Source organism: Vitis vinifera, chromosome 7 (assembly GCF_030704535.1).
Source record: "Vitis vinifera cultivar Pinot Noir 40024 chromosome 7, ASM3070453v1".
NCBI lineage: Eukaryota > Viridiplantae > Streptophyta > Magnoliopsida > Vitales > Vitaceae > Vitis > Vitis vinifera.
The window spans coordinates 6,984,219-7,008,471 of record NC_081811.1 but is presented as its reverse complement, the minus strand read 5'-3'; the positions used below and the strand labels follow the sequence as shown (position 1 = coordinate 7,008,471).

Genomic DNA, 24,253 nt, shown 5'->3' with positions numbered 1-24,253 from the left:
TTCTCTTCTGCATGGAAGAATTGAGGAAAGGCATGATTTAAACAGGAAGAAAGGGAAGAACAAAATGTGGGGGGGGGGGGGAAGAAAGTGCCTGTTTGGAGCTGTTTTAAACAGTTTTTGGGAACTATTTTGAAAATAAGGTGTCTGTTAAAAACATACTTTAATTGTTTTCTAAATACAAAGAATGATTTTAATATAAAATATTATAGATAACTATTTTTTTTTTAAATATTTGAAAATATAGAAAATGTTTCAAATATTCAAATATGCATTATTTTAAAAAAATATTGGAGAATTATGTTTGAAAATATTCCTAAACAGATGGAAAGACAGACACTGAGACAGCTAAAAAAACATGGTGAATATATCCATATACCAAGTAAGCCAGATTGTCCCTTGACTTAAATGTAATTATTATTATTGGCCCATATAATGGACAGTTGATAGAGGCGATGGAATTGATCCTAGGGCAAGTGGGGAGGGGTTCATTGGCAATAATAATAGTCCATGAACAAAGGCCGAAGTGTAAGGACCTCCCCTTTGTTTCACCTTTGCAATAACCACATGGGAAGAGTGATAAAACAGATGATTAAAAAATGTGAAGGCCAGCAACATAAACGCTTATTTGTCAGAGAATAAAAGCCGCTCACAATTGCAGATAATCATTATCTTTCATAGACGTGTGTTCAATTATAAGCTACACAGGGCACAAAATATGTAGATGAAGAAAGAAACTGCAAGGTGTGACCTTTAATAATCATGATGATAAAAGTGGTTTCCCATATACAACAAGAGAGATATCATTAAACCCCAGCGACACTTTTTTTTTTAAGGCAACCAATTCTCCTCTCACTTCCTGATTGAGAGCAGCTCAAAGCTCCTCAGAGGGTCATCTCGTGTGCCTTTTGTTGCTGCAGTGCGTGTAAATGACGATGATTTGGACTCAAACCCTGGTTGGATTCTATGGGAGGAGGACATGCGGCTGCTGCTTGACACTAGTCGGCTTGACCGTCCTTCACTGGGTTCTCCAGAGGAGCTTGGCCTGCTGCTTGAGATGAGAGCTCTTTTTGAAGTGCTTCCATTTCGGGAAGTGCGGCCTCTTTCTGAATCTGCTTGCTGAAAAGTTAAATGCAAAACTTATTAGCAAGAATGTCATGTATAGAATTGATGATCATCTCTGCTATGACTCGTACAAATTTCTAAGAAGAAATCATCTAACAGTCAAATCGAATGCAAATGTCTAATAAGAAATCATCTGATGATACAGTTAAAAGTATAAACAAGGAGAGTCCATATAATAAAAAATAATGAAAATTTTCCATCTGGGACCTGCAGATTCTAGATCCTTCACTAGGATGAGCATCAATAACTATTTCACATTGTCAAATCTTTTTCTTCTTTAAACCAAACAACAATTCTAATAATATAACGGTTTTTTTTCCTCTTAGACACCAAACTATGATTTCTATTTGGACACATTAGGTTATGTTTGGTTCCTAGGAAATTTGAATGAAATTATGAAGGAAAGAAAATAGATAGGAAAAATAGTAAGAAAGAAAAAGTGAAGAAAAGTAAAAAAATAGATTTAAAGTCAATAAATTATTTTTATATCTTACTTCAAATTCATTTCATTTATTTTAACTCTTTCTCATAAAGATTAAATAATTTAAAAAAATATAAATTTCTAACTAATTATAATTATAATTATATATATATTTCATATTTTTAACAGTAAAACAAAACATAATAAAATCTTTTTCCTTACATTTTTTTTTCTTTTTTTAGTATTTTCTTGGAACCAAACATGATGGATGTTAAAGACAACTTTCATGATAACAAATATATTAAAAAAAAAATTATTAATAATAAATATAAAAAATTAAATATTAACCGACAACACTTATATTTTATAAACTTATCATTGTACACCAATGAAATTTTATGTTATTATTTATTCATTTTCATTCAATTCATAATAATAGAACTAAATAAATAATTTCATTAAATATTTTAAAATATATTATATATATATATATATATATATATATATATATAAACAGGGAGAGAAAATATAAATAAATATAAATAAACAATAAGTTTGAATAATTTTCTTTTATTAAAACCAAAGCTCTTTATTTGTTGTACTTTGTTTTTTATTGAGAGCTTTTGATCTAAAAAAACATATGAAGTGTGAAAATTTTATTTAATAAAAAAAAGACCGGTCTAATCATTTCTTTTATTACAACATTATACTTTGTTTTCTAAGGAGAACTTTTGTTTTGAAAAAATATGAAGCGGGTTTGAAAATTTTATTTAAGGAAAAAGGACCAATCTAACTATTGCTTTCATTTCAACATTTTTTTTTTTTAAATAACTCAAGATTGAGAATTGCTAATGTGCAAATCATAATTAATTAAACATTAAACCTAGCTTAAAATTATCAACCAAACCCTAAAACATAATTTAGGATCAAAGAATTGGACACAAATATTTACATTAGCTTCAAATCCCAAGTGCATGAAGAAATGAAATGGGCAGCTGTGAGAAGGCAGGCAAAAAAAAGCTAGGCTTAGAGCATGAGGCTTGCTGGTTAAAGGCCTATGCATGCATGTGTGAGCGGGTGTGTGCATGTACACAAAAAAAAAAAATATGTGAGAGTACTCATATTACCTAGGAGCCAGATTTTCGAATACATGGACCAAGAAGCAATAAGAGGCAAAAAAGCAAGCATGAAAGCTGATTTTAAAACAAGAATAATTACCACATCCTTGGATGAGGGTACACCATCTGAAGTCCGGTTTTTGGAATGGTCACTGTGCAAACCAGAACCAAAAGCATTTCTTCGGGGGAATGTTTCAACTGCACCAGAGAATCTATCCCGAATCTCTTGCCCTAGGAAGGAAAAAAAACAAAAAAATTAAATCACAGGCATTGATCATTTTGCGTTTCATGGAAAATGAAGTAGAGACTGCATTATAATAAATAAATTCCATCAGAGACTTATCACTCTTAAAAATTGTCATATCAAAATGACTAATAAAGGGCCTTCTCCTTACAAATGTAAAAGTCTTGCCTAGCACTCAAAAACTAAATCAGTGCAGTGACAATCAGACCAAGCAATTAAACATCCAGAAAAAGAATATTTTCTAGTACTCTTTCAAAATTGAAGGGTAAGTGACAACAATAAGATTTAGCACACCTGAGGTCCTATCCAGTCTTTCAGCTGATGGTCCAGCATTTAAACCTGCTTTGCCAGTGGAATGCTGAAAAAAGAGATGAGAAATTAGATGACAGTCTTGGAAAGATAGAAATGCACACTGAAAAAATTAACAAGCACTGACCCGTCCTCTAGAGCTGGCACCAATCTGAGGGTACTTCAATATAGTCCAGTCAAATACATAGTCAAATTGATAACCTGCAGCAATAGTAAGTCAAGATTCAGATGCTACTTTTAAAAGAGGCATGACGAACAATGATGAGAATTAGAATTAAACACACATCTAAACATAGATCTCAATGGTCAAAAAGTCATTATGGTTGTGACAGTTTACCTTCTCGAATGAATAAGTCCCGGAAGAGCCTCTTCAGATATGAATAATCTGGCTTGTCTTCAAATCGCAATGATCGGCAATAGTGAAAGTATGATGTGAACTCTGACGGATATGATTTGCAAAGTACCTGTTAACATATTTGCATCTTATGTAAGCTCACTTTCTGCTGAACGCATTCCGCAACCTCAAGGTCAGGCCAACAAATTTAGGACCTAGCAATTCAACCTAATATCTTGGCAGAGCTACAGACTATATAAATTTGAAAACAGGATACAGGTGGTAGGAAATGACACCTCTATGGGAGTTAACATCTTCTTTTCACTGATCTTATCATATTTCTGCTTTTTGGTGCCAGCTTTCAGCCCCTGCCAGGGAAGGCTGATGCAAAGAAAGCATACGGCATGGATCAGAAAATGCAAAGGAAAAGGAATAATGCTGCAATAAATATCCATCTGGTAGAAATTGCCCAAAAGAACAAATCAAACTAGAGTGGCACTATACTATATTCAAACCTTCCTCTTAGGAAATACATAAGCACGTAGCCTAGAGATTCCAGATCATCCCTTCTGCTTTGCTCTACCAGTTACATTAATCATAATTAGATGGAACATAATATGTAAAGAATCTGAATCTGTAAAACATAATCAGATGTAGCATATGACAACTTGGATCATTACTCACCAACTCCTAGATGGGTGTTAACACTTGCATAGCGAGCTGTGCCTGTGAGGTTCTTATTTTCCCTGCAGCAAAAACTCAATTAGTGTTCCTCATAGTGATGTTTCCAGAATGAAGCTATGTACTTATCAAGAATCACAAGAATTATATTGATTATGAGCCACCTGAGACATTTGTTCAATTGTGTCAGGCCAAATAGTCATAAATTTTGAGTCAAAATACTATTCTAAAATCTCTTTGAATTTTTTCTAACTTTTATGGATCCATACTAGTCATAAGTTAGAATCAAAATACAATTCTAAAAGAAAAATCCACCCTTAGACACTCTCCACTAAGAACAATCCTTCTTCCTTCATCTACCAAGAACTCCATAGATCTCTCTCTGAAGAATGAACCGCACTACTACATTCCTTACAAACCAAGAGCATTCAACTTCTTTTCACACCATACACCACTTTAAAAATGCAACCTTTATCCATTATCAACATCAAAAACCACAAATCTAGAAAACTGGACACAAAAGAATGACAAAAGTAGGAAAACAAATATTGACAATATCCATGGTTATACACATGTCTAGAGGCAAGCAAAGGCCAACAGTGACTTTTGCACAAAAAAGTAGAGGTACAAGAACCACAAAACTAGCAAGATGAAAATGTTTCCAAAAGGTTAGCAGCTGAAGAGAAACTATAAAGATGAACAACATATATGGAACTGCTAATTACCTGTATGGAATGTGTTTATGTGTCTGTAGATCCCTATACTTTTTAGCAAGGCCAAAATCAATGGCATACACCTGTAATTACAAAATTCCATCAAGAAATAGCAACGATAAATGTTGAAAAGCGAAATCATAATGTTCCAGAATGCCGAACTACAATACTGAATTTCTTAGTTGAGAACATAATTTGTATCATATGAAAATTCTAAGGTTAACTGCCAATATGGAGCCAGGAATAACTTAGCCAAATGTGCAAGATGAAGCAATGTGTCACACAATGTAACAAGTAAACAGAAAACTGTCTTATTAATCGCCTCATCCTTCATCTACCTTTACCATCTTAAATAAATTCTCCCAGACTTAAATATCCTGCTTATGATTAAATTCCTAAAAAAAAAAAAAGAAAAAAAAAATCTCTTTATTTTTCTATTCTCATTTGCAACAGAGATCCTCGTCACTTTTAACTGAGAAAATACAGATCCACACCCACAAAACTAGTATTCATTTCCTCTGTAGTTTAAGAAAGAGAGATGTAAGCCTTTTCAGCCACTTCTGAATTTCAAATGACACATAAAAAAAGAAGCAAAATGTGCACATTTGTATTATCAAATATGGGATGGTCACGTAATTCCAGATAGTCCATATGCTGCAAGTATGAAGATTCACCACAACATAGTACCAGATCACAAACATCATCCATCCAGTTAAAGCTATTTAAATGGAAGGGGTCCAAATTGCATACTTAATATGCACTACGATAGCTCAAAGATGGCCCAAATTATAAGAGTTCCCCTATCACCATACCAACCAAACCCCAACCTCACCACAATCACACACATCCATAGGACCATGCACACATGGTAGTGATGCATGCACTTGCCCTTTCAACAGGAACAGAAAAAGGCAGGGGCCATGCTGGTCATCTTATTCTTGAATTGAAATAGGAAAGCATAGCACTCATCCTAAGCAATCCCGTTTGCATATCATTAGTCAAAAATAAATTTTGATCCAAAATCATGCTAATCCTATAAGCATACTGCTATATAATGACTCATTTTTTTAATCTGACCCCAAATTTATAGAGTAACTTTAAGGGAAAAATCAAAGGTTCCAAAAAAATGCAGCAGCATCCATTCTGTACATATTGCCCTTATTCTTCTGATGTCCACGCTTCCACCATAAAGGTAATCTTAAATAGCACATATTTCTCTCAAAAGTCATGACAATGAATTCAATTTTTAATGGGATAACATTAATAATTAATATAATTGTATTAGGGGGTATTCAATGCAAAACCACTCATTTTTTAAAGTACTTTTTCTAAGATTTTGCTCAAAAAAAAAAAAAAAAAAAAGGGAAAAGAAATGATCTCCACCTATTTTTATTTAAAAAATCTTGGATAAATAGAAGTTGAATAGGACAAGAAATCTTAAAGCTTGATTATGTTTCAGTTCATTAGATGGAATATAGAATAATGGGCTGGGTCCTATTGCCATGATTCAACAATTATGATCAAATTCAAAAATTACTATCATTCACTATGCTGATTCTTTCAATATTGTCAAAACTAGATGGTTTGATTGAATGGTTCAGGCAGCCCAAAATGGTCCAATTCTGTTCATTTTCTTGAATTTAGACTGGCCCTTTTGGGTATGAAATATTACCCTTCCAGTCATAAAAATCTGTCTGGTTTGGCCACACACAATGGTATAACCTAGATTTACCCCTCTTTTGAAAACTGCTCCAGAACTTGAAGGATGTAGCAAAAAATTCAGGAACAGTTTGTTACAGTGACCAACAGTGAATACAAAGCAAGGCATGCTTACAACCATGCTAAACCATGAGTTAAATTCTCTTAAGACCAGCTTCTTGATGATTGATGGATGAAATTTGTTACCATCAAACAAACCTATCAAGGATCTCCACCCAACTCCACATTCCAAAACCATAAATAATATCAAGAAGCTGTTCTTGCAGGATATAGTGTTGTTGTCTATTAAAAAAAGCTACTCTTTCTGGGTTAGGCATCATTATGTTTTCTGTATCACTTAATCATTTACACATACAATGACAAAGTTCAGAAATTAAATGAAAAGCAGCACAGGTTTTAGGCTTTGCTTTTTTTTCTTCATTGGTGGTTATATCTCTGTAAGAATATCTAAAACTTATAGTACCTATGATTCCTGATTTGATGAATTATGTGTTGTTCAGGATAAAAAACAGAAAAAAGAAAAAGGAAAAAGCTACACAGATTTAAAAGTGCCATTAGTTGCTACTAATGGGCACATAAATGTCCACTACTTTGCACATATTAAGTTACTGCAAGAACATGGGAACAAATACCTGATTTGCCCTGCGCCCTAGGCCCATTAAAAAGTTGTCGGGCTTTATATCACGGTGAAGAAAACCTCTTGAATGCATGTATTCAACTCTGTTAATCTAAAAAAGATAACACAGAAAGGAAAAATTATTTTGATGAATCATGACACATTTAAATAGAGTAAGCGTGTACTTACTAATTGATCTGCAAGCATCAATACTGTCTTCAATGTGAACTTCCTATTGCAATAGTTGAACAGGTCTTCCAAGCTCGGTCCAAGAAGGTCAATGACCATGACATTGTACTCGCCCTCAACTCCAAACCACTTGAGGTGGGGAATTCCCGCTTTATAAACAGAAAAATCAGACTGACTCAGTCTGAGAAAGAATTATGTTCTTCTTTACGCTAGGAATATTTTGCTTTGAATGTATAAATAAGGAAATAGCAATACCCACATCTTAGCATGAAGATACAGTTTACCAAACAAAGACTATATTGTCAAGTTTTGAGGACCAGATATAGGGAACTTTGATTCATATTGAAGTTTGAATTACCTTCCATTTTTTATTTTTTTTTTAAATAGTGCCTTCTTATAGGTAGCAAAACAAAGTAGTTCTTTTTAAGTTCGAATTACTTTTCACTTTATTCTCTTCTAGGAGCTATATAGTCCTAGAGTTAAGTTTAACCAACATTGGTTTACACTATGTCAAAGATGCATGTTACTGCCCATCAAATGGCCAACCTCTTTTTTGTTTCCCATTACAGACAAAAAACAAGTATTATAAATTCAGAAAGGTCAATATTAAAATTAAAAATGTCACTACCCCAAGTTGGTCCTGCCCAAACAAGGTCTAGGACGAGGTATAATTTTTTTCACACAGGGTCCATCCTTCAATTGAGTAATTACTTTTCACTGTAAGGTATAAAATCACTTCTTCGAACAAGAAGGAGGAGGAGAAACTTACTTCCTCCTTGGAGAAGCATGTACAACTTTGATTCATATTGAAGTTGAGGGTGCTTAGTTTTGGTAGGTTCCTGAGATTTGGAGAAACAAACAAATTAAAAGAACTAGAATACAAAGCACAAAAGAAATAAAGTTCCTGATGGTTCCATTGGGCTTTAATCATGAGCCATAGATGCAACTGTTGCAAAATTAATTACCAACATGGAATTGATGCAACATTATGGGGCGAGGGGGGAGTAAAGAAACTATATAGACGCATGACATAGCAGAGGAAACAAATATTGGTGCAAGTTTTAGACTTCCCCTCAGGGTTCTCGAACATAGTCAGGGACTCCAATATTGTAATTGCAAGTTCCTAACCAGACAATGCCCCAATAAATCTTACATCAAATGGCAACAGAATATTCAGTAGATTACCCTTAAAACCCATTAAACATACATAGCAAATTTTGTCCATGGAAGGAGATAACACATACCACCTTGATGGCCACTTCCTCCCCACTTTGTACATTAACACCTATATAGATCAAACACCACAAAACATAAGCTTTTTTGAGAAACAAAATCACAGGAACACAATGCTGAAATCAAAATCACTGCAAAAAAGCAAAATAGTGCAATCAAAACAATCAAGAGCACACCTATGTATAGCTCCCCAAAAGACCCACTCCCAATTTTCCTTCCCATCTTGAACTTCCCACCGATTACATGCTCCATTGTAAACCCCACTTCACAACACCTCAATTCAGCCTCAATCTCAATCTACTCAAAACTCAAATTCGTCCCCAATTTACCATTTATTTGTGAAGAACTCCAAACCACCAAAAAAATCACCAAAATCAATCAGATTCACCAAATTAACACCCCAATGGATGACCCAGAGAAAAATGCATTAATCATCAAAATCAAAGCATCAAATGTCGAAAACAAACCAATCAACCCTAAAACCTCACGCACAAAACCCAATCATGAATCCCAACAAACCCACATCCGGCATCCACCAAATCCTCAACCACATGCAACAACCCAAACCCTAATCAGAAAACCACGAATGGATTATCAAAACGAATGCAATGTGAATGAAAACAATTCAAAGCAATGAAACCCAGAACTGAAAACCAATCAAAAAAATAAATCAGGGGACATTCCAGGCTGGGATCAGAAAGAGAAAGAGAAAGAGAAGAAGTGTTTGTGGTGTGAGAAAATGGGGAAAATGTTTTGGGAAAGTAGTGTAGATGGGAAAGAATATGGGAGGGATTGGGAAAAGCAGGTGGGGGGATTTTTATTTATTTATTAATTTAATTATCTTTGTTGTGTGGGATTCTGATTTTGTTTTTGGTATTGTTAGAAAATAGATTGAGTTGGTTTATTTATGATTAGTTTTTAATATTAAAAAAAAAACAGCTGATGATTATGGGAAACCTAACACGTTGAGCTGTAATAGAGATAACGTGCATGCCCTTATTTCCTAATTTTACTTCTATTTCCATTTTTCTTCCAAATCCCATTCAACTTCTCTCTGGATTTGTTCCAACTTCTAACGTTAGACTCATTCCATCGTACAGTTGGTGTTCTTCTTTTTTCTTTTTCCAACAATATATTATATTTCTTTTTCAAGATTCAAGCAATTTCTTTCGCATTTTTCTTATAAAATAAAATAATATAGAATAGTTTATAAATTAATAATCGATATATTTGACAAATTTTCTTATACGTAATTGTTCACTCAAAGTTTTGTGAAATAAATTTTGATGATAACAAAACAAATGATGATGATGATGATGCTGATGATGATGAGGATGACAATGATTTAATCTTATATTTTAATTTTTCTTTTATTAGGTATAAAATTAAAGGCTTAAAATTTCAAAATTTAAGGATAGAGCATTCTTCGAGAAGATTCTTAAGCAAATTTATTTTCTTTGTGGGCTTTAAAGTAATGTTAGGTCAAGGTGTATTAAAAGCCCTTGGTGTTACAATTTTTTAAAATAAGTCTTCATCCTACTTATTAAAGCTAATGTTCCAAAAATTATAAAATTGATGATGTGGTATAATTGTGACTATTTTTTCCGATGTTAGATAGAGAAGTTTTCAAACTCATATAAAAAAATATCAACTAGCCAATCTTTGGATTTTGGCGTATAATTCATTTGGTTAATCGATCAGATACCCATTGGATGACCAGGAAAACAACTAATAGTAACTATCGGTTACATCATTGGTAAAACAATTGGCTAATCAATTAAGATATTGATAAATCATATTTGAGATATTTGCTTCAAACAATCACCTATTATATCTAATGGCTAGTTTTCTAATTAATCGTTGGATTGACTAATTAATTAATAACTTATGTTTAACGACTAGTTTATATAATGATCATGTATTTAAAGCTCTTCTATCTCATTGGTGCATTTAGAAAGAGAGTTTTAAATCCTTTTTGAGCGCATTAACTCAAAAGCTTGAAAACCTTTCTCAGTGCACCTCATTCTTTAGTTACTATTTATTTCCATATGGTGTTATATTCTTAAGAAACACTCATTATATTTCTAATGAGAGGATATTGGTTAAGTGTTTTGGAAGAACACTTCAAAAATCATAATGGATCATTGAACTTTAAATCTAAGTCTAAAAGATTTGAATCACTTTGATTGGGAAGCTATTTGATTAATGTAAAAACCTTAAATTTTGGGAAAAGTTGTAAAAAATGTTTTTATGCTGTCATTGAGACACAGTAAATCTTGTGTTTTTAGTTCTTTTTCGATTTTATAATCTATCTACTTGCAATATATATATATATATATTTAAAGATATTTTTTAATGTGCACTAATAAGGGAAACATCTATTGCTCTAAATTAAATTATTTGTAAAAAATATATTCTTAGTAGGAATAATAATCTTATTCTTCTTATTATTTACAATATAATACAAAAATTATAATTAAAAATCTTATAAATCTCACATTGATGTAGGCAAGTTTGAATGATAATTTGACTTCATTTTTAATTTTTTTTTTAAAAAAAGAGTAAAAAATAGATTTAATACTATAATTTTATCTTCCACTTTTGTGAAAGCTTTATTCCATAAAACTTTTACCAATGACTTGATTTATGCTTTTTCACTTTGGGTAATTATATACTTTTCCTTGTAGATTTGGCCTTATTAAAGTTAAAGCTAAGTTTGAAAGCATGTTCTAACTTTGAATTTATCAAGTTTTGGGGCATTGCATGATTAAAAATGATTAAAGTATCCAACTTTTTTGAAACCCTAAATTTTTCTTTTACAAATTTTATTGCATCCTTTTGAGGTATACTTTAACAAAAAGGAGTACAATTTAAAATTAGAAAGAAAAAAAAAAAGTTCACATCTGCATGCACGTGTCTCATTGTTATTAAATGATTGAGTTTTGGGTTGTTTGGAAATAGTTTAGGGGGATTAAAAGCCCTTTTTAGTTTTTAATGTTTTACAATACTTTTCTTATAATAGTTAAGTCCTTGCCTTTTTTTTTTAAAAAATTAACTTAAAGCTATTCTTAGAGTTTAGTCTATAGTACTTTTAGAGAATATTTTAATATTAAAAAGTGGTTTTAAAAATAATTCAGAAGTTTAATAAAATTTAGAAATCGCTTTTAAAAAACTAAAAAATCAATTATAATATTTTTTAAGAAATATTTGATATGTGATTCTTTTAAAAACTTTTAAGTTATGTTTGGTTTTCAAAAAATGCTGAGAAAAAAAATTGTTAAGAAAAATAATTTTCTTATGTTTGATTTTATAATGGAAAATACAAAAGAAAATTTTATATAATTAATATTTGTTATAAATTTATATATATTTACATTATTTAATCTTTATATAAGAGGGAAATAAGTAAAATCGGTTTTAGAAAACATGTGAGAATAGTTTATTGAGTTTAAACCTATTTTTTATTTTCTTTTATATTTTCTTTCATTTTACTTTTCCTCTCCATGTTCTTTCCCTCATATTTTCTCTCAAATTTTCCGAGAACAAAACATAACCTTAGAGAAAATACTTCAATTAAAAGTATTTCAAATAAAAATAATCCCAAACACATTCTTAGAACCTGTTTAAAGGCAATTTTAAGAGAGGTTAGAATTGTTTCTTAATACTTAAAAGCATTTCTTTATAAAAATTAGGTGTTTAGCAAAATTTTGAAAATTATTTTTAAAAATTTAAAGAATCACTTGAAGTAATTTTCGAGCATTATCACTTTTTTTTTTTTTAATTTTTTTTTATAATACATTATCAAAACATTTTTAGTTTGTTTACACTAATGATTTTCCTTAAAAATGTTTATAATGAAAAAGCTATTAACAAAAACACTATAAGCACTTCCCAAACAATCTCTTGGAATAATACTAATAAATACACATTTCACTAATTATTATTTTATCATATAATATAAAACATTATTAAATGCAATTATCTTATTTATATAAAAATACCAACAAAGTCTTAAAAGTACTTTTCATAAAAGTGCTGCTAAAAAAGCCCATATATAGACCGAAAGCACTTTACCATGGTCATCTAAAACCAGCCTTATGCATGGCCAAAGGAGGATGCATGATCAAATTCATGCAAAATATCAAAGATCTAAAATTATTGGATATATTTTGTATCATCTTTTTCTTCTTCCTCTTTTTTTTTTTTTTTTTGGGTTACACATTCAAAGAATTTTATGACTATATATCACCTTGGCCAGTTCCATGATATAAGCTTTTAACCTGATAATTTCCAAAAAAAAGAAAAAAAAAAAAGAAAAACCATATTTTAGTATGCTAAGATTTTTATAAACTCTGCAACCAATTGGTTTAACTGTCATTCATTCAGGGAACATTTTCCTCTTGCTTAAGAAACCTTTCAAGGTTTTGAGGAGTACTTCATAAGAAAGTTCATATGAAAAATGGGTAGGTAACAATGAACTTGAAACTTGTGTAAAAACAAAAAATGCAGTGAGTTTTTCTTCTTTAATTTTTAATTTTTTTACTAATAATTTTGGAATAAAGGGATGTTTACAAATATCTTTTGTGCAATACATTTATTTATAGCCCAAGAATAAAAAATTATCGTCTTTTAGTATATGAAGATTTTGTTTTAGGAAAAGGCAAGGTACCGTAATGACACCAATCAAATAAAAGATTTGAACAGTTGAATATATATATGGTAAGATCTAAATTATTGAACAATAATATAAATAAATGAGACCAAGTTCGTATAAATAAATGAGACTAGAGTATAAACAATGTAACCTTAAAACGTACATATAACATAATTTGATTGATGATACATTTTCGATGTTGAAAAAACATATTTTTGTGCAAGACATTTTTGTTTTAATATTCAATGCTATGTTTTTAATACAATTTGATAAAAGAGAAAAATGAAAAGATAAAAAGATTTGTACTTATTTGAAACTAGCATGCTCGCTTTAAAAGTGGGTTCTACTTTGAATTTTATGAAATATTTAAGTTTTATATAATATTAAGCTAAATTGTCAAAGATGATTAAAGTAATTAACTTTTTGGCAACTTTTTTCAAAGTCATTGCATTTTGTAGGTGATGCTTTTAAAAAAAGCCATCTAATTTTCAAATGAATATATTCATTTTAATATTCTTTTAAGAAGAAAATTATTGTCTTTTTCTCTTGCATTAATATTAATGGAACTATATCAGATTTCTCTAATTCAAAAATATTTTCTTAATATCATGTTCATCAACATTTTTCATTTTATTTATTTATTTAAGCCTTCAAGCAAGTTGCCTTAAGATATAAAATAAAAGTAAATTTTTTTTTACTTTATTCATTAAGACAAAGTTATCTTAAAAATAGTAATAAATTAATAATAAATAATTTTACAACTTAATTTTTAAAACAGCTTATTTTAAAATTTAAATAAAAACAATAAAAAAATAAATGACTTAATATTTAACATCATTAAAAATTATTTAGATTTAGATTAAATTGAATTCTATCTAGATTTAAGATAGAAAAAGAAAATAAATGTCACCTAAGTTTATGCTTGTTCAACTAGATTTTTTTTTTAAAATTAAGAACATGTTAATTAAGTAATATAATGAGGGGAGTTGGAATACCATAAATGCGTGAGTTTAAGATACTAAAAGAAAATGCTCGAAAAAAATGTATATATGATAATTTGAGGATGAATTTTCTTGAATAGGAAATGATGGGTTCAAAAAATTGAGTCTACATCCAAAAAAAAAAAAAGGAAAAGGGAAAAGAAAAGAAAAGGAGAAAAATGTGAGTTTCCAAATACATTTGAAAATTTGAGAAATAGGACATTAGAGAAGGGATTAGAAAAGATTAAAACAATGTTAAGAAAAATGATTTTTTTCATGTTTGATTTTATTATGAAAAATAAAAAAGAAAGTTAAATATAATTAAAATTATTAAAAAATTTCTATATATTAAAGTTATTTAATCTTTATATAAAAAAGTTAAATTAATGAAAAAAATTAGAAGTAATATATCAAAAGTATTTATTAACTTTAAATATATTTTTAATTTTTTTCTCTTTATGTTTTTTCACTCATATATATATATATATATATATATATATATATATATATATATATATATATATATATTTCAAATTTGTGGGAACAAAACATAACCTAAATGCATCAAATCCTTTATTCCTAAAGGGATTAGTCGTTTTAATCTTTTATAATTTAGGGAGGGCAAAAAGTCCCCAATAATCTTGGGAGATTTAAATTTTCCTTAAAAGGTAATTTTCTTAAGATGAACTTCCAAGAATGTATCATTTTCTAGATCCTTGATTTTGTATTCACCATTTTCACTATTGCTCACTCTTAACGTTTAAGCATTGTTGGATGGTTGCCTTTAGATTAGGTGGCGGTTGTTGGACTTGTTGAATTCTAGACATTGCAGAGAACACCTTATTTAACTTCCCCTCCTTAAGTCATGGGCAGTGGTGGGCTCTGCGTGTTGACACATTTTTCTTTCAACCAAATAGGGATTGATTAGAGTGGGGTGGCCAGTTTGGCTGACCCTCTTCCCACAGTCAAATCAGTCATGGGGTTTGGAAATATGTGTAAAATTACCTTTAGGGTTGAATTGCTGTGGAACTTACAGAGAGTTGGAATTAGGTGGTTGGGTGCATTGGCCATGTGGATGGTTGAATTACTCAATGATTATGAATTCGTTGATTTATTTGTAAGATCTTAATCACACCTTAGTTATGGGTGATTTGGTGGGTGGGAAAAGAGATATGATTGAAATTCCCAAAGGTCGCTTACATATGCCTACATAAGGCAATCCCCCCATCATTTTCTTTTTCCTTATGTTCTCCTCATTTCTCCATCTCTTTGCTTCTTGTCTTCACCTCTCGGCTCTTGTCAGTTGTCGGATGTGGCATTTTAGTTCACCAATTTGAAATTCCCCCAATGTGAATATGGGTCAATTGTAGCTCATACATTCTATGGAAGGCTATATCCCCTTGAATCATGTGAAGGCAAGGCTTTGCTTACACCTTGATTGCTTTTCTCAGTTGTACTAAAATATAACAACCTAGTTGCTAGTTATGACCTTGACCAAGAAAAAAAAAACATCAAAGAAAGGATTCCTATGGCTTATAGTACTCCATGTGTCATCTTGAGAGATTAGCATAATGGAATTCTGCAATGCTAGTCTAAGATGATTGGTTTACCAAGATCTTAAGGTGAAAATGATGTACAAGTTGGTTTTCAATGAATTAAAATTATTTCAAGAAAAAATAATTTACTAGAATATTGGTTTCTAATTAATTGACAAAATATGACAACTCCACAACCCAGCTTTGAGAATATGGCTTGGAGCAAACAAAGACTATGATTTATGGTGATCTTAGGGTTTAAGAATCCTTGGTTGTTTGAAATCAGCTTGAGAACTAGAGTTGCATTGAAAACCTAATTTTGTTCTTTTTAGTTTTGATTCCTAATTACCATATAATGAATGAAATCTTATTAGGGTTTAAGTTTAGCTTTTCAATCCATTTATACTCCTGTAGATTTGTCTTTGGATGGATAACAATAAAAAAAAAAACGATAACTAGTGATCAAGGGGTTCCAAGAATTACTGGTATCCAGTAAAATACTACTATACTATTCCCTAATCTAAACACATGGAACATTTCAATTTGATTAATTTTTGCCTTAAACCACTAAACAAATCGATTGTAATTTCTATTTCTTATTGTTCTTGTTTTACTCTAACCCTAAGCTTTCACATTTTACACCTTAAGAAGGCTTTTAGCCTCTAATGAAAGTGTTGTTACTCACAAATCCATAGAAGAATAGCAAAAAGACACGTTGAATCAAAATTAACTAAAAATAATTTTCAAGTAGAAAACATAAACAACAAACCCAGGAAGTCTTCAATATGTTCTAGGTACTCTATTCAAAGAAAAAAAATCTAGAACCTAAAATTGTTAAGTTTAGATGGTAAAAATAATCCTAAGACACGTGGCATAACCACATGCACCAATAATATTAAAAAATAAGCAATATTATCCCAAATAATCATAAAAATAACAAATTTTGAGCAAATTAGAGCCATTTCCAAATTAGGTTGGTGATGGAGAAGTCCCAAAAATCAAATGGGAATGGCCTAGAGAAGTTTTATTCAAAATCTAAAGGTTTTATTCAAAATTGAAAATGGCCATTCAAAATTGAGAGTGCCTAGTTTCAAAATTATACATGGATTTTGAACAAGGCTTTTAGGTATCCCATTTTGGTTTGTTTCAGTTCAAAATTGATCAATTTCAAACTAAATTTCTAGTGCTTCCATCCTTGTCTTGCTTAGTTCAAAATTGTTAAAGAGAATTTGAATTGAATTTCTTGCTATTGTTTTTCTTACTTATTTGAGTTCAAACATCATCTCGAACTTCAAATTGAGCTTCTAAATTCAATCTTATTGTTCTCTTGATCTTGCCATGTCCATTTCCTTCATTCCTTGGCTTTGGCTTTAAGTTGCCTCCAATATGGTTGTTTAGTCTCTCCATTCTTTCCATAGGCTTCATTGCTCACCTTTTATGATTATGCCTTGATTTCATGCCCTTGCTTTGTTTCTTCTCATTTTCCACATACCTCAAGTCTATCTTTTATGAGTGTTTGATCCATTTTTCTACCTTGGTTAATGAGTTTTCATTCATTTGCATTCTTTGTATTCCTTTATCCTACATTTAACTCAAAATAAACATTAGTTTCATAGCTAGAGTTATGATATCAATTCAAGCTAAGTTGGATGATTTGAGCCTTGTTTTTATCTAAATCATGTTACTTATGTACCATTGAAGACATATTTGGATTCCAATTTGTTAGACTAAGGTTTGATTAATCTCATGTTTTGATGATAATTAAAAAACAAGATTTGGATCTAATGATCATATTTAAGTGTGATTAGTAAGAACATCTTCTTTGAACCTTCACAAAGAAGATACATGGAGTAAAAAAGGAATTCAAGAAGAATGAAGAAAACGTTTATCAAGTTTATCATTAGGATACTTTATGTAAGATGATAGGCACACTAAGTTAATATTGCATATTTTTATTAATCATCAAAACATTAATCCATAAGTTTTAATTGGTTTTATAATTTTATAATTCGAATGAAAATCATTTTTAGGATGGAAATGTTATGATAAAACCCTTAAAAAAACAAGACATGATGCAACAGTTAGACACGATTTTCCATTTGCTATTCAGTTTTTACATTGATATGGATTTGAGCATTCAAACTCATATCACTTGTATTGTACATAACTTAGATGCATTAGGAGTTGCATAAAAGAAACAAATCATGAGTTTCTTGCAAGATAAGAAGTGGTTCACAATCAATTATAGGATTTGAGTAATTTAATAAAGATTATAGTGCATTACTTCCTAATTAGAGGATGACTTATCTTGACTGTCAGGATGAGTTTTCCGTAGTGAGTGTACTAGTGTGTTTGGTTACATATTGGATAGGGCTAACGGTGAATCGTAATGTAAAACTATTAGGTTTTTATGATTCACTAAACTACTATATTGCATTAATTCTCAACCTTGAGATGATATTAAGCTTATGCTAAAATCAATAGGAGATTTTGACCTATAGGTGAGACCCTAAAGTGGTCATATATTCCTTATGAATTGAGCTGCTATTGATGGAGATTAGTGACAACAAGTATTCTCTATAGAAACATCATAATATCTCTTGGGATTAAGATAGTGTGTTTCTTTGGGTGATGTAGAGGACATGTGATCATGAAATATATGGTGATAATAATTCTTTTAGTGAAATTTGACATATGTTCTTTGTGTGCTAGAGTATGTCAGTTGATCATATAGTATGAGGATCTACAATTCAAGGATTGTAAAAGTAATATTGATTGGTTGATAACATTATTATGTTATATTACAAACATCAGTTCACAGGGAGTCTGTATGCAATGAAAAGTAAGTCATGAATCTAGGTTTCGTCTTGTTATAATTTCATAGGATACTAGAGTGTAGTTGACTCTCTTTGGTAAAAATGGATTCTTAAGGAAGCCAATATTTTCCTATGGGTCCCAATGGTCTTTGTTCAAAATTGTAGTTCATGGTAGCACATTTTATTTTAGGGATTTAGGTTTGTAATTCATAAGTGTGCATAAGAGTGTTTTGGTAAAAATGTCATGTTGCATTATATCTTATGAACGGTCTTTTTGGATTGGTGGTTTGGGCTAATTAATTAATTAGAGCTCATTAGGGCTAATTAATTAATTAGAACCTAAGTGGATTAGATTAGGCAAACCAAGTCTAGTTTAGGCTCAAGTCACTTAATCTCATAGGAAATCCTATATAAACCCCCTTAGGGGTTTAAGGTTCAAGGTTTTTTAATGTTTTGGTCACTGTCTTCTAAATAGATATTAAAAAAAACCCTAGCCACCCCTAAGAGAGGAAGAGGAGCTCATTATTCTCTTGTGTTTGGATTCATAAAGAAAGAGATTGAGTAAAAGATTGTTATAAACAAACTATATAACAACTATCGCAGATTTGACATATTATTCGGATTTGATCTAGGAACATTCAAATTGCAAGTATGGTTTTTCTAATCTCTATATTTAGTATCTATTTTGGTTATTTCTTTTTGTTGTTCTTAGATCTAGAGAAGCTTAAAATAGATTGCATGCACTCTACCTGACTTAGGGTCAGAGAACAAAGTAATTCAAGGTTCCCAACAATAAATACTTACCTACCCTAGGAGAATATCTTAGACCTTAAGTTTTTCATGAAAATCTCAAGGTTTCTTAAAAAAATATCATTAACTTAACCGAAGTGCCTTATACTTGAAAAATTCTCAAAATATCTATCAAGATTTTGTTAGAAGATGGTCTACACTCATACGAGTTAGTTAAAAAAAAAGTTCTTGGGTCTAAAACATGCATAAACTTTGAAAAATATTGGGGCTAATAACATGTATGTTAGCCCAAGGGTTTTCTTAATCGAGTTTTGATGATAACAGACCATGATTAAGTGACTAATTGTTTTGAATGGTAAAGAATCTTAGGTATAAATTTAGAAATTCATCAAAGGACCAAATGGATACAAGATCGAGACTTTTGGAAGACTCCTGATCATAGGAAACGAATGTAAGATGAATGCATGGGTGCACTTAGGATTTTCATACCATTTCATGCATCTTTGAAAAATCGGTTTATCCTTTAAAAGTTTGATTTAATTAAAACTTGGGTTTTATCAAATGTACCTTAGTAAAACGTTTTAAAATTGACATATTAATTCACCTAAAAACCTTGCCTAAGTGTTAGAAAATAAAGAAATTGAAAAGGATAGGCTTTTGGGGCCAAAAGGCTGAACCGGTCGAGGCTTTGGCCAACTGGCTTAATCGGTTGGGGAACCGGTCGACCGGTTGCCCTTGTTTGGTCGAGGTCAGGTCGAGGAATGCCAAAAACACTTTCTCTCATCCAGTAGCTTCCTCTTCCCAGTTGAGGTTCACCCCTTTCCCGGTCGAGGCAACGGTAACTTGCCAAAGCATTAAATGCTCCAACAGCTAGTGAACTGGTCAACCCCTGGCTCGACCGATCGAGGCTACCTTTTGTTGTTTTTGGCTCCCGAGCTTAGAAACCTATAAATTGAGAGCTCCATTTCATTTATGATATCGAGAACACTTGAAATCAATTATTTACCTATCTGTTTATAACCTAAAAGCTCTCATTTCTTTCTTAGTGTATTAAATCATCACTTGCATATCCTTTAATGCACCCTTGTGAGTCATCCTAACTTTGTTTTGTATTTGAGCTATCTTTGAGCTAGGTTGAGGGATTCATTCTTGTAAAAACTGAGTGTTAAAGCCTTCAAGAGGTTTGAATCTTGAAGAGATTGTGTAAGAGCCAATTGGAGCCGGAATCCAAGTGTAAAAAGATTGGAAGCATGGTTGAAGCTTCAAGTTAGTGGAACCCTCACTCGGTTAGGAGATTGAGGAGAGTGGACGTAGGTAATGTCGAACCACTATAAAACCCGAGTTTAAATTCTCTAACTCTATCTCTTTATTTTTTATTATATTGTGCTTGAACTTGTTGTGTTGAAAAAGTTTTTAAAAAAACTCAATTCACCCCCCATTTTGGGTGTTTTTCTTAATTAAGTATAACCTTTATTTTCTCAATGTAGATAACCACATGGTCATCTAATTGTTATGTGAATGACCAAACAATCATCCAGTTGTCATATGGACATCCAAGTGATTGTCCCCTTGCTCTATTATGGTAGTTTTAGCTACTAGAAGCAATGTAGGTGACCATGTGGTTGCCTCTTGGTAATGTGAATGACTGAATGGATGTTTATATATATATATATTAGCCTTCAACAACTCTCTCCACCTTATCAAAGGCTCAAACAACTAGAATACATATGGCCACATGGACATTCGGTTTGAAGTAATTTATTTCTAATAGTTAGTTTGACATTTTAACTCCTATGTAAATGTTATTTACTTCATTTACAAAGGAAAGGAGTTTTAAACTATTATTTAATAATTTTTTTAACCTTAAAAGGGTATTTTGAGTGCATTGAACTTAAACTTACTTTTCATTCTTAGCATAGCTCTCAATCCTATTTTCCTTGTATTCTTTGAACAAAAATGTAAACTATGAATTTGTATTAAGAAATTCATTTCTTGTAAACAGTGTGAGATGAGTTTAAGTGTGAAGTATCATTTGAGATATTGTTCAAGAGTGAAGCATTTCTTGAGGCTTGTGGGAGGTCTCTATGAATTAGTTCATTGTTGATTAAGATAGTCGACGACAAGTATTTTCAATAGAGACACCATGATATCTTATGAGATTGAGACAATGTGTCCCCTTAGGTGAGCCTAAAAACATGTAATTATAAAATTTGTGGATGCAATAATTCTTTTAGTGAAATTTAACATATGCTCTTTGTAAGTTAGAGATGTCAATTGATCACAAAGTATGAGAATTTGTAACTCAAATATTAGAGAGGTAATCTTAAGAGATTGGTAACACATACCTCGTTAAATTATAGACACCAGTTCATGGGGAGTCTATATGCAATGGATAATAGGTTATGGACTCGAGTTCTTGTATCTTATTGTAATATACATAAGATACTTAAGTGCAATTGTTTTTCTGTAGTGAGATATTAAGTCAATTTCAAAATCAAATTTTGAGGAAAACAATATTTTTCTATAGGTCTCAGTGGTCCTTGATCAAGCTCATATTCCTTAATTGCACGATTTATTAGGGTTAGTTAAGTCTTCTATTCACATATGTGTATAAGGGCATTGTGATAAAAATGCAAGGTTGCATAAGAATTAGTAAATGATCTCTTTAAATTGGGCTAATAGATGAATTAACCCTATAATTGATTAATTAGAGCCCAATAAAACTAATTAATCAATTAAGACTCAAGTGAGCTTGATTAAATGACTTAAGCTCAAGATGAATTCAAGTCACTTAAGTTTATTGCAAGCCTATATAAACCTAAGGGTTAGGACTTCAATTTTTTTAGTCTTTCTATTCACTCCAAAGAGAGAAACATTATAGCTAACAACCAACCCTAGAGAGGATTCCACCCTAATTCTACAATTCCTAGTGTTACGATTCAAAGAAAAGTCATTACAACGAAAGATCATAACATTTGTGAGATCTGCAACGATTAGCCCACTTTTGACATATCTTTTCACTGACAGGATCTAATATAGGAATATCAATATCACAAGTATGATCTTTGTTCTCTCTAAATATATATTATTTATGGTTTTATTGTCATGATTTTCCATTATATCTAGAGAGCCCTAGGACTAGTAGCATACACCCTGAGTAATTTAGGACTAGGAATGGAATGATCTAGGGATTCCCAACATATCCCATCCAAGCTTTCAAAGCAAGTAATAAAGGAGGGTAGGAGTTGGCGAACCATAGGAAGGTTGGTCCATATAGGCTTAAAGGGAAGACTTTGCACAATAGACAATTGTTATCATGTGCTAGTATCATCATATGTGGAATTTGCACTAAGTGTTTGAGTGAATCATTGATATTGTTAAACATGTTGAATTTGAGAATTGTGAACTTTTTAGGGATTCCTCTTAGAGCATTTCTTCTATGAATAGTGTTGAAATGATTTTGCACATAGGATGTAGGGTTGTTGTTTTAGAAGTCCTACTCAACATCCATTGTGGCGCCTCCTCTTATTGAACTTTGGTGCTCACAAAAGTTTCCCTTATTGATTTGGTGCTCACAAAAGTTTCCCTTCAAGTAGGGGAATCTTAGTATTGCTTGTCACTTGGTGTGCTTAGTCCTTGGAATCCGCAAAATCTTTTTCCCATTCTTTTTTCTTTTTTTCTCTTTTCATTCTTTTACATGCAACTTCTTTTCCATGGCTATAGTGTGTGTTGTTGACTAGCATCGTCTTGACGACTTTTAAGCCCTGTGTTCTTCTATGCCAACATTAATTTCATTTCTTTTAGCTAGTTCTTCCAATCTTTGTAGAGTCTCTTCCCTTCTTTCACTTATCAATTTCTCTATGTCATTATTTATTCCTAAAGCTCTATAGAAGATGGTAATTCTTCTTTCACTTGCCTCCTGCTTGTGCAAGAGTACACCATGATTGTGGTTTTAGGTTTTTTGTTAGCTTCCCATAAATGATGGAAATTTGTTGTATCATTTTCTTCAATCTTTTCAAGCGGTGAGCTTTGTGTGGTCACATGTTTTTCCTACAAAATGATAGGAATTGGTTACGACGGGGTGACTTCTTTAGTTGATCTACCCCCAACTAACGAGTTAGCCATTAGGTTTTCTACAAAGAAGAAGAGAACATATAAGTCAACTGAAACATGAGTAGAACTTACCTTTAGTGTTTAATTGTTGTGGATTTTATAGGGATTTATGGTTAGGTTGATTGAGCGCATTGGCCATGATTTTGGTTGAATGGCCTAGGCTTGCCTATACCTTACATATGCCTCATCAGCAAATGACTATAGGGTTCTTTGACTTGGGGGTAAGGTCTAAGCATGTTATAATTATGAGGATGATGTTCAATCAAATTTAATGTCCATCCATCGTATTAAATACATCTATCACTGCTTAGGTGTCATTCTATATACAAGGGGTGTCTTTTTATTTGTGCATTGGACATTTGTCTTAAACCATCCTAGCTTAACCTGACCCATGGCTTCCTAGACACATGTATCGGTTTATTTTTTCGCCCTTAACCTTGTGATTAATTTAGAGGCATATAATTTAAAATTTACCAAGATCCTAAATCCCCTTTCTGGTATATATTCTCAAACTCCATAACCTATGCTCCTAAGCTTACCATTTCAAACTGCCATAGTTTATTAATGGACTTAGATTTTATGTACCTTGCATCCAATTGGAATCTAAATATATATATTATTATACCAGAAAGGGTTTCCTTTGAGGGCTTTTTAATTCATATCAAAGACCCATTCATATGGGGATTTAAAATCTCTTAATAGGACA

General features: G+C 31.4%; 1 protein-coding gene across 1 annotated transcript; it reads right to left on the bottom strand.

Annotated features, from left to right (window-relative positions):
• Positions 1-652: 652 nt before the first annotated feature.
• On the bottom strand, positions 653-9,982 carry LOC100265228 (casein kinase 1-like protein 10). The gene is made up of 14 exons (XM_002276450.4): positions 8,876-9,982; positions 8,711-8,751; positions 8,236-8,305; positions 7,467-7,615; positions 7,294-7,389; positions 4,955-5,025; positions 4,233-4,294; positions 4,064-4,127; positions 3,845-3,929; positions 3,552-3,678; positions 3,342-3,415; positions 3,200-3,263; positions 2,762-2,892; positions 653-1,116 (listed from the first exon to the last, which is right to left on the bottom strand). Exons 1-14 carry the CDS (start codon positions 8,949-8,951, stop codon positions 850-852), a joined length of 1,377 nt encoding a protein of 458 aa, XP_002276486.1. The 5' UTR covers positions 8,952-9,982; the 3' UTR covers positions 653-849.
• Between the last annotated feature and the right edge of the window lie 14,271 nt (positions 9,983-24,253).

Excerpts from the sequence above, each read along its gene's own strand:
- LOC100265228 (XM_002276450.4), bottom strand. The coding sequence starts at position 8,951 with ATGGAGCATGTAATCGGTGGGAAGTTCAAGATGGGAAGGAAAATTGGG. Across the intron at positions 4,295-4,954 it reads CATAAACACATTCCATACAG|GGAAAATAAGAACCTCACAG; the intron begins GTAATTAGCAGT and ends TTTTTGCTGCAG. Across the intron at positions 3,264-3,341 it reads GTGCCAGCTCTAGAGGACGG|CATTCCACTGGCAAAGCAGG; the intron begins GTCAGTGCTTGT and ends CTCTTTTTTCAG.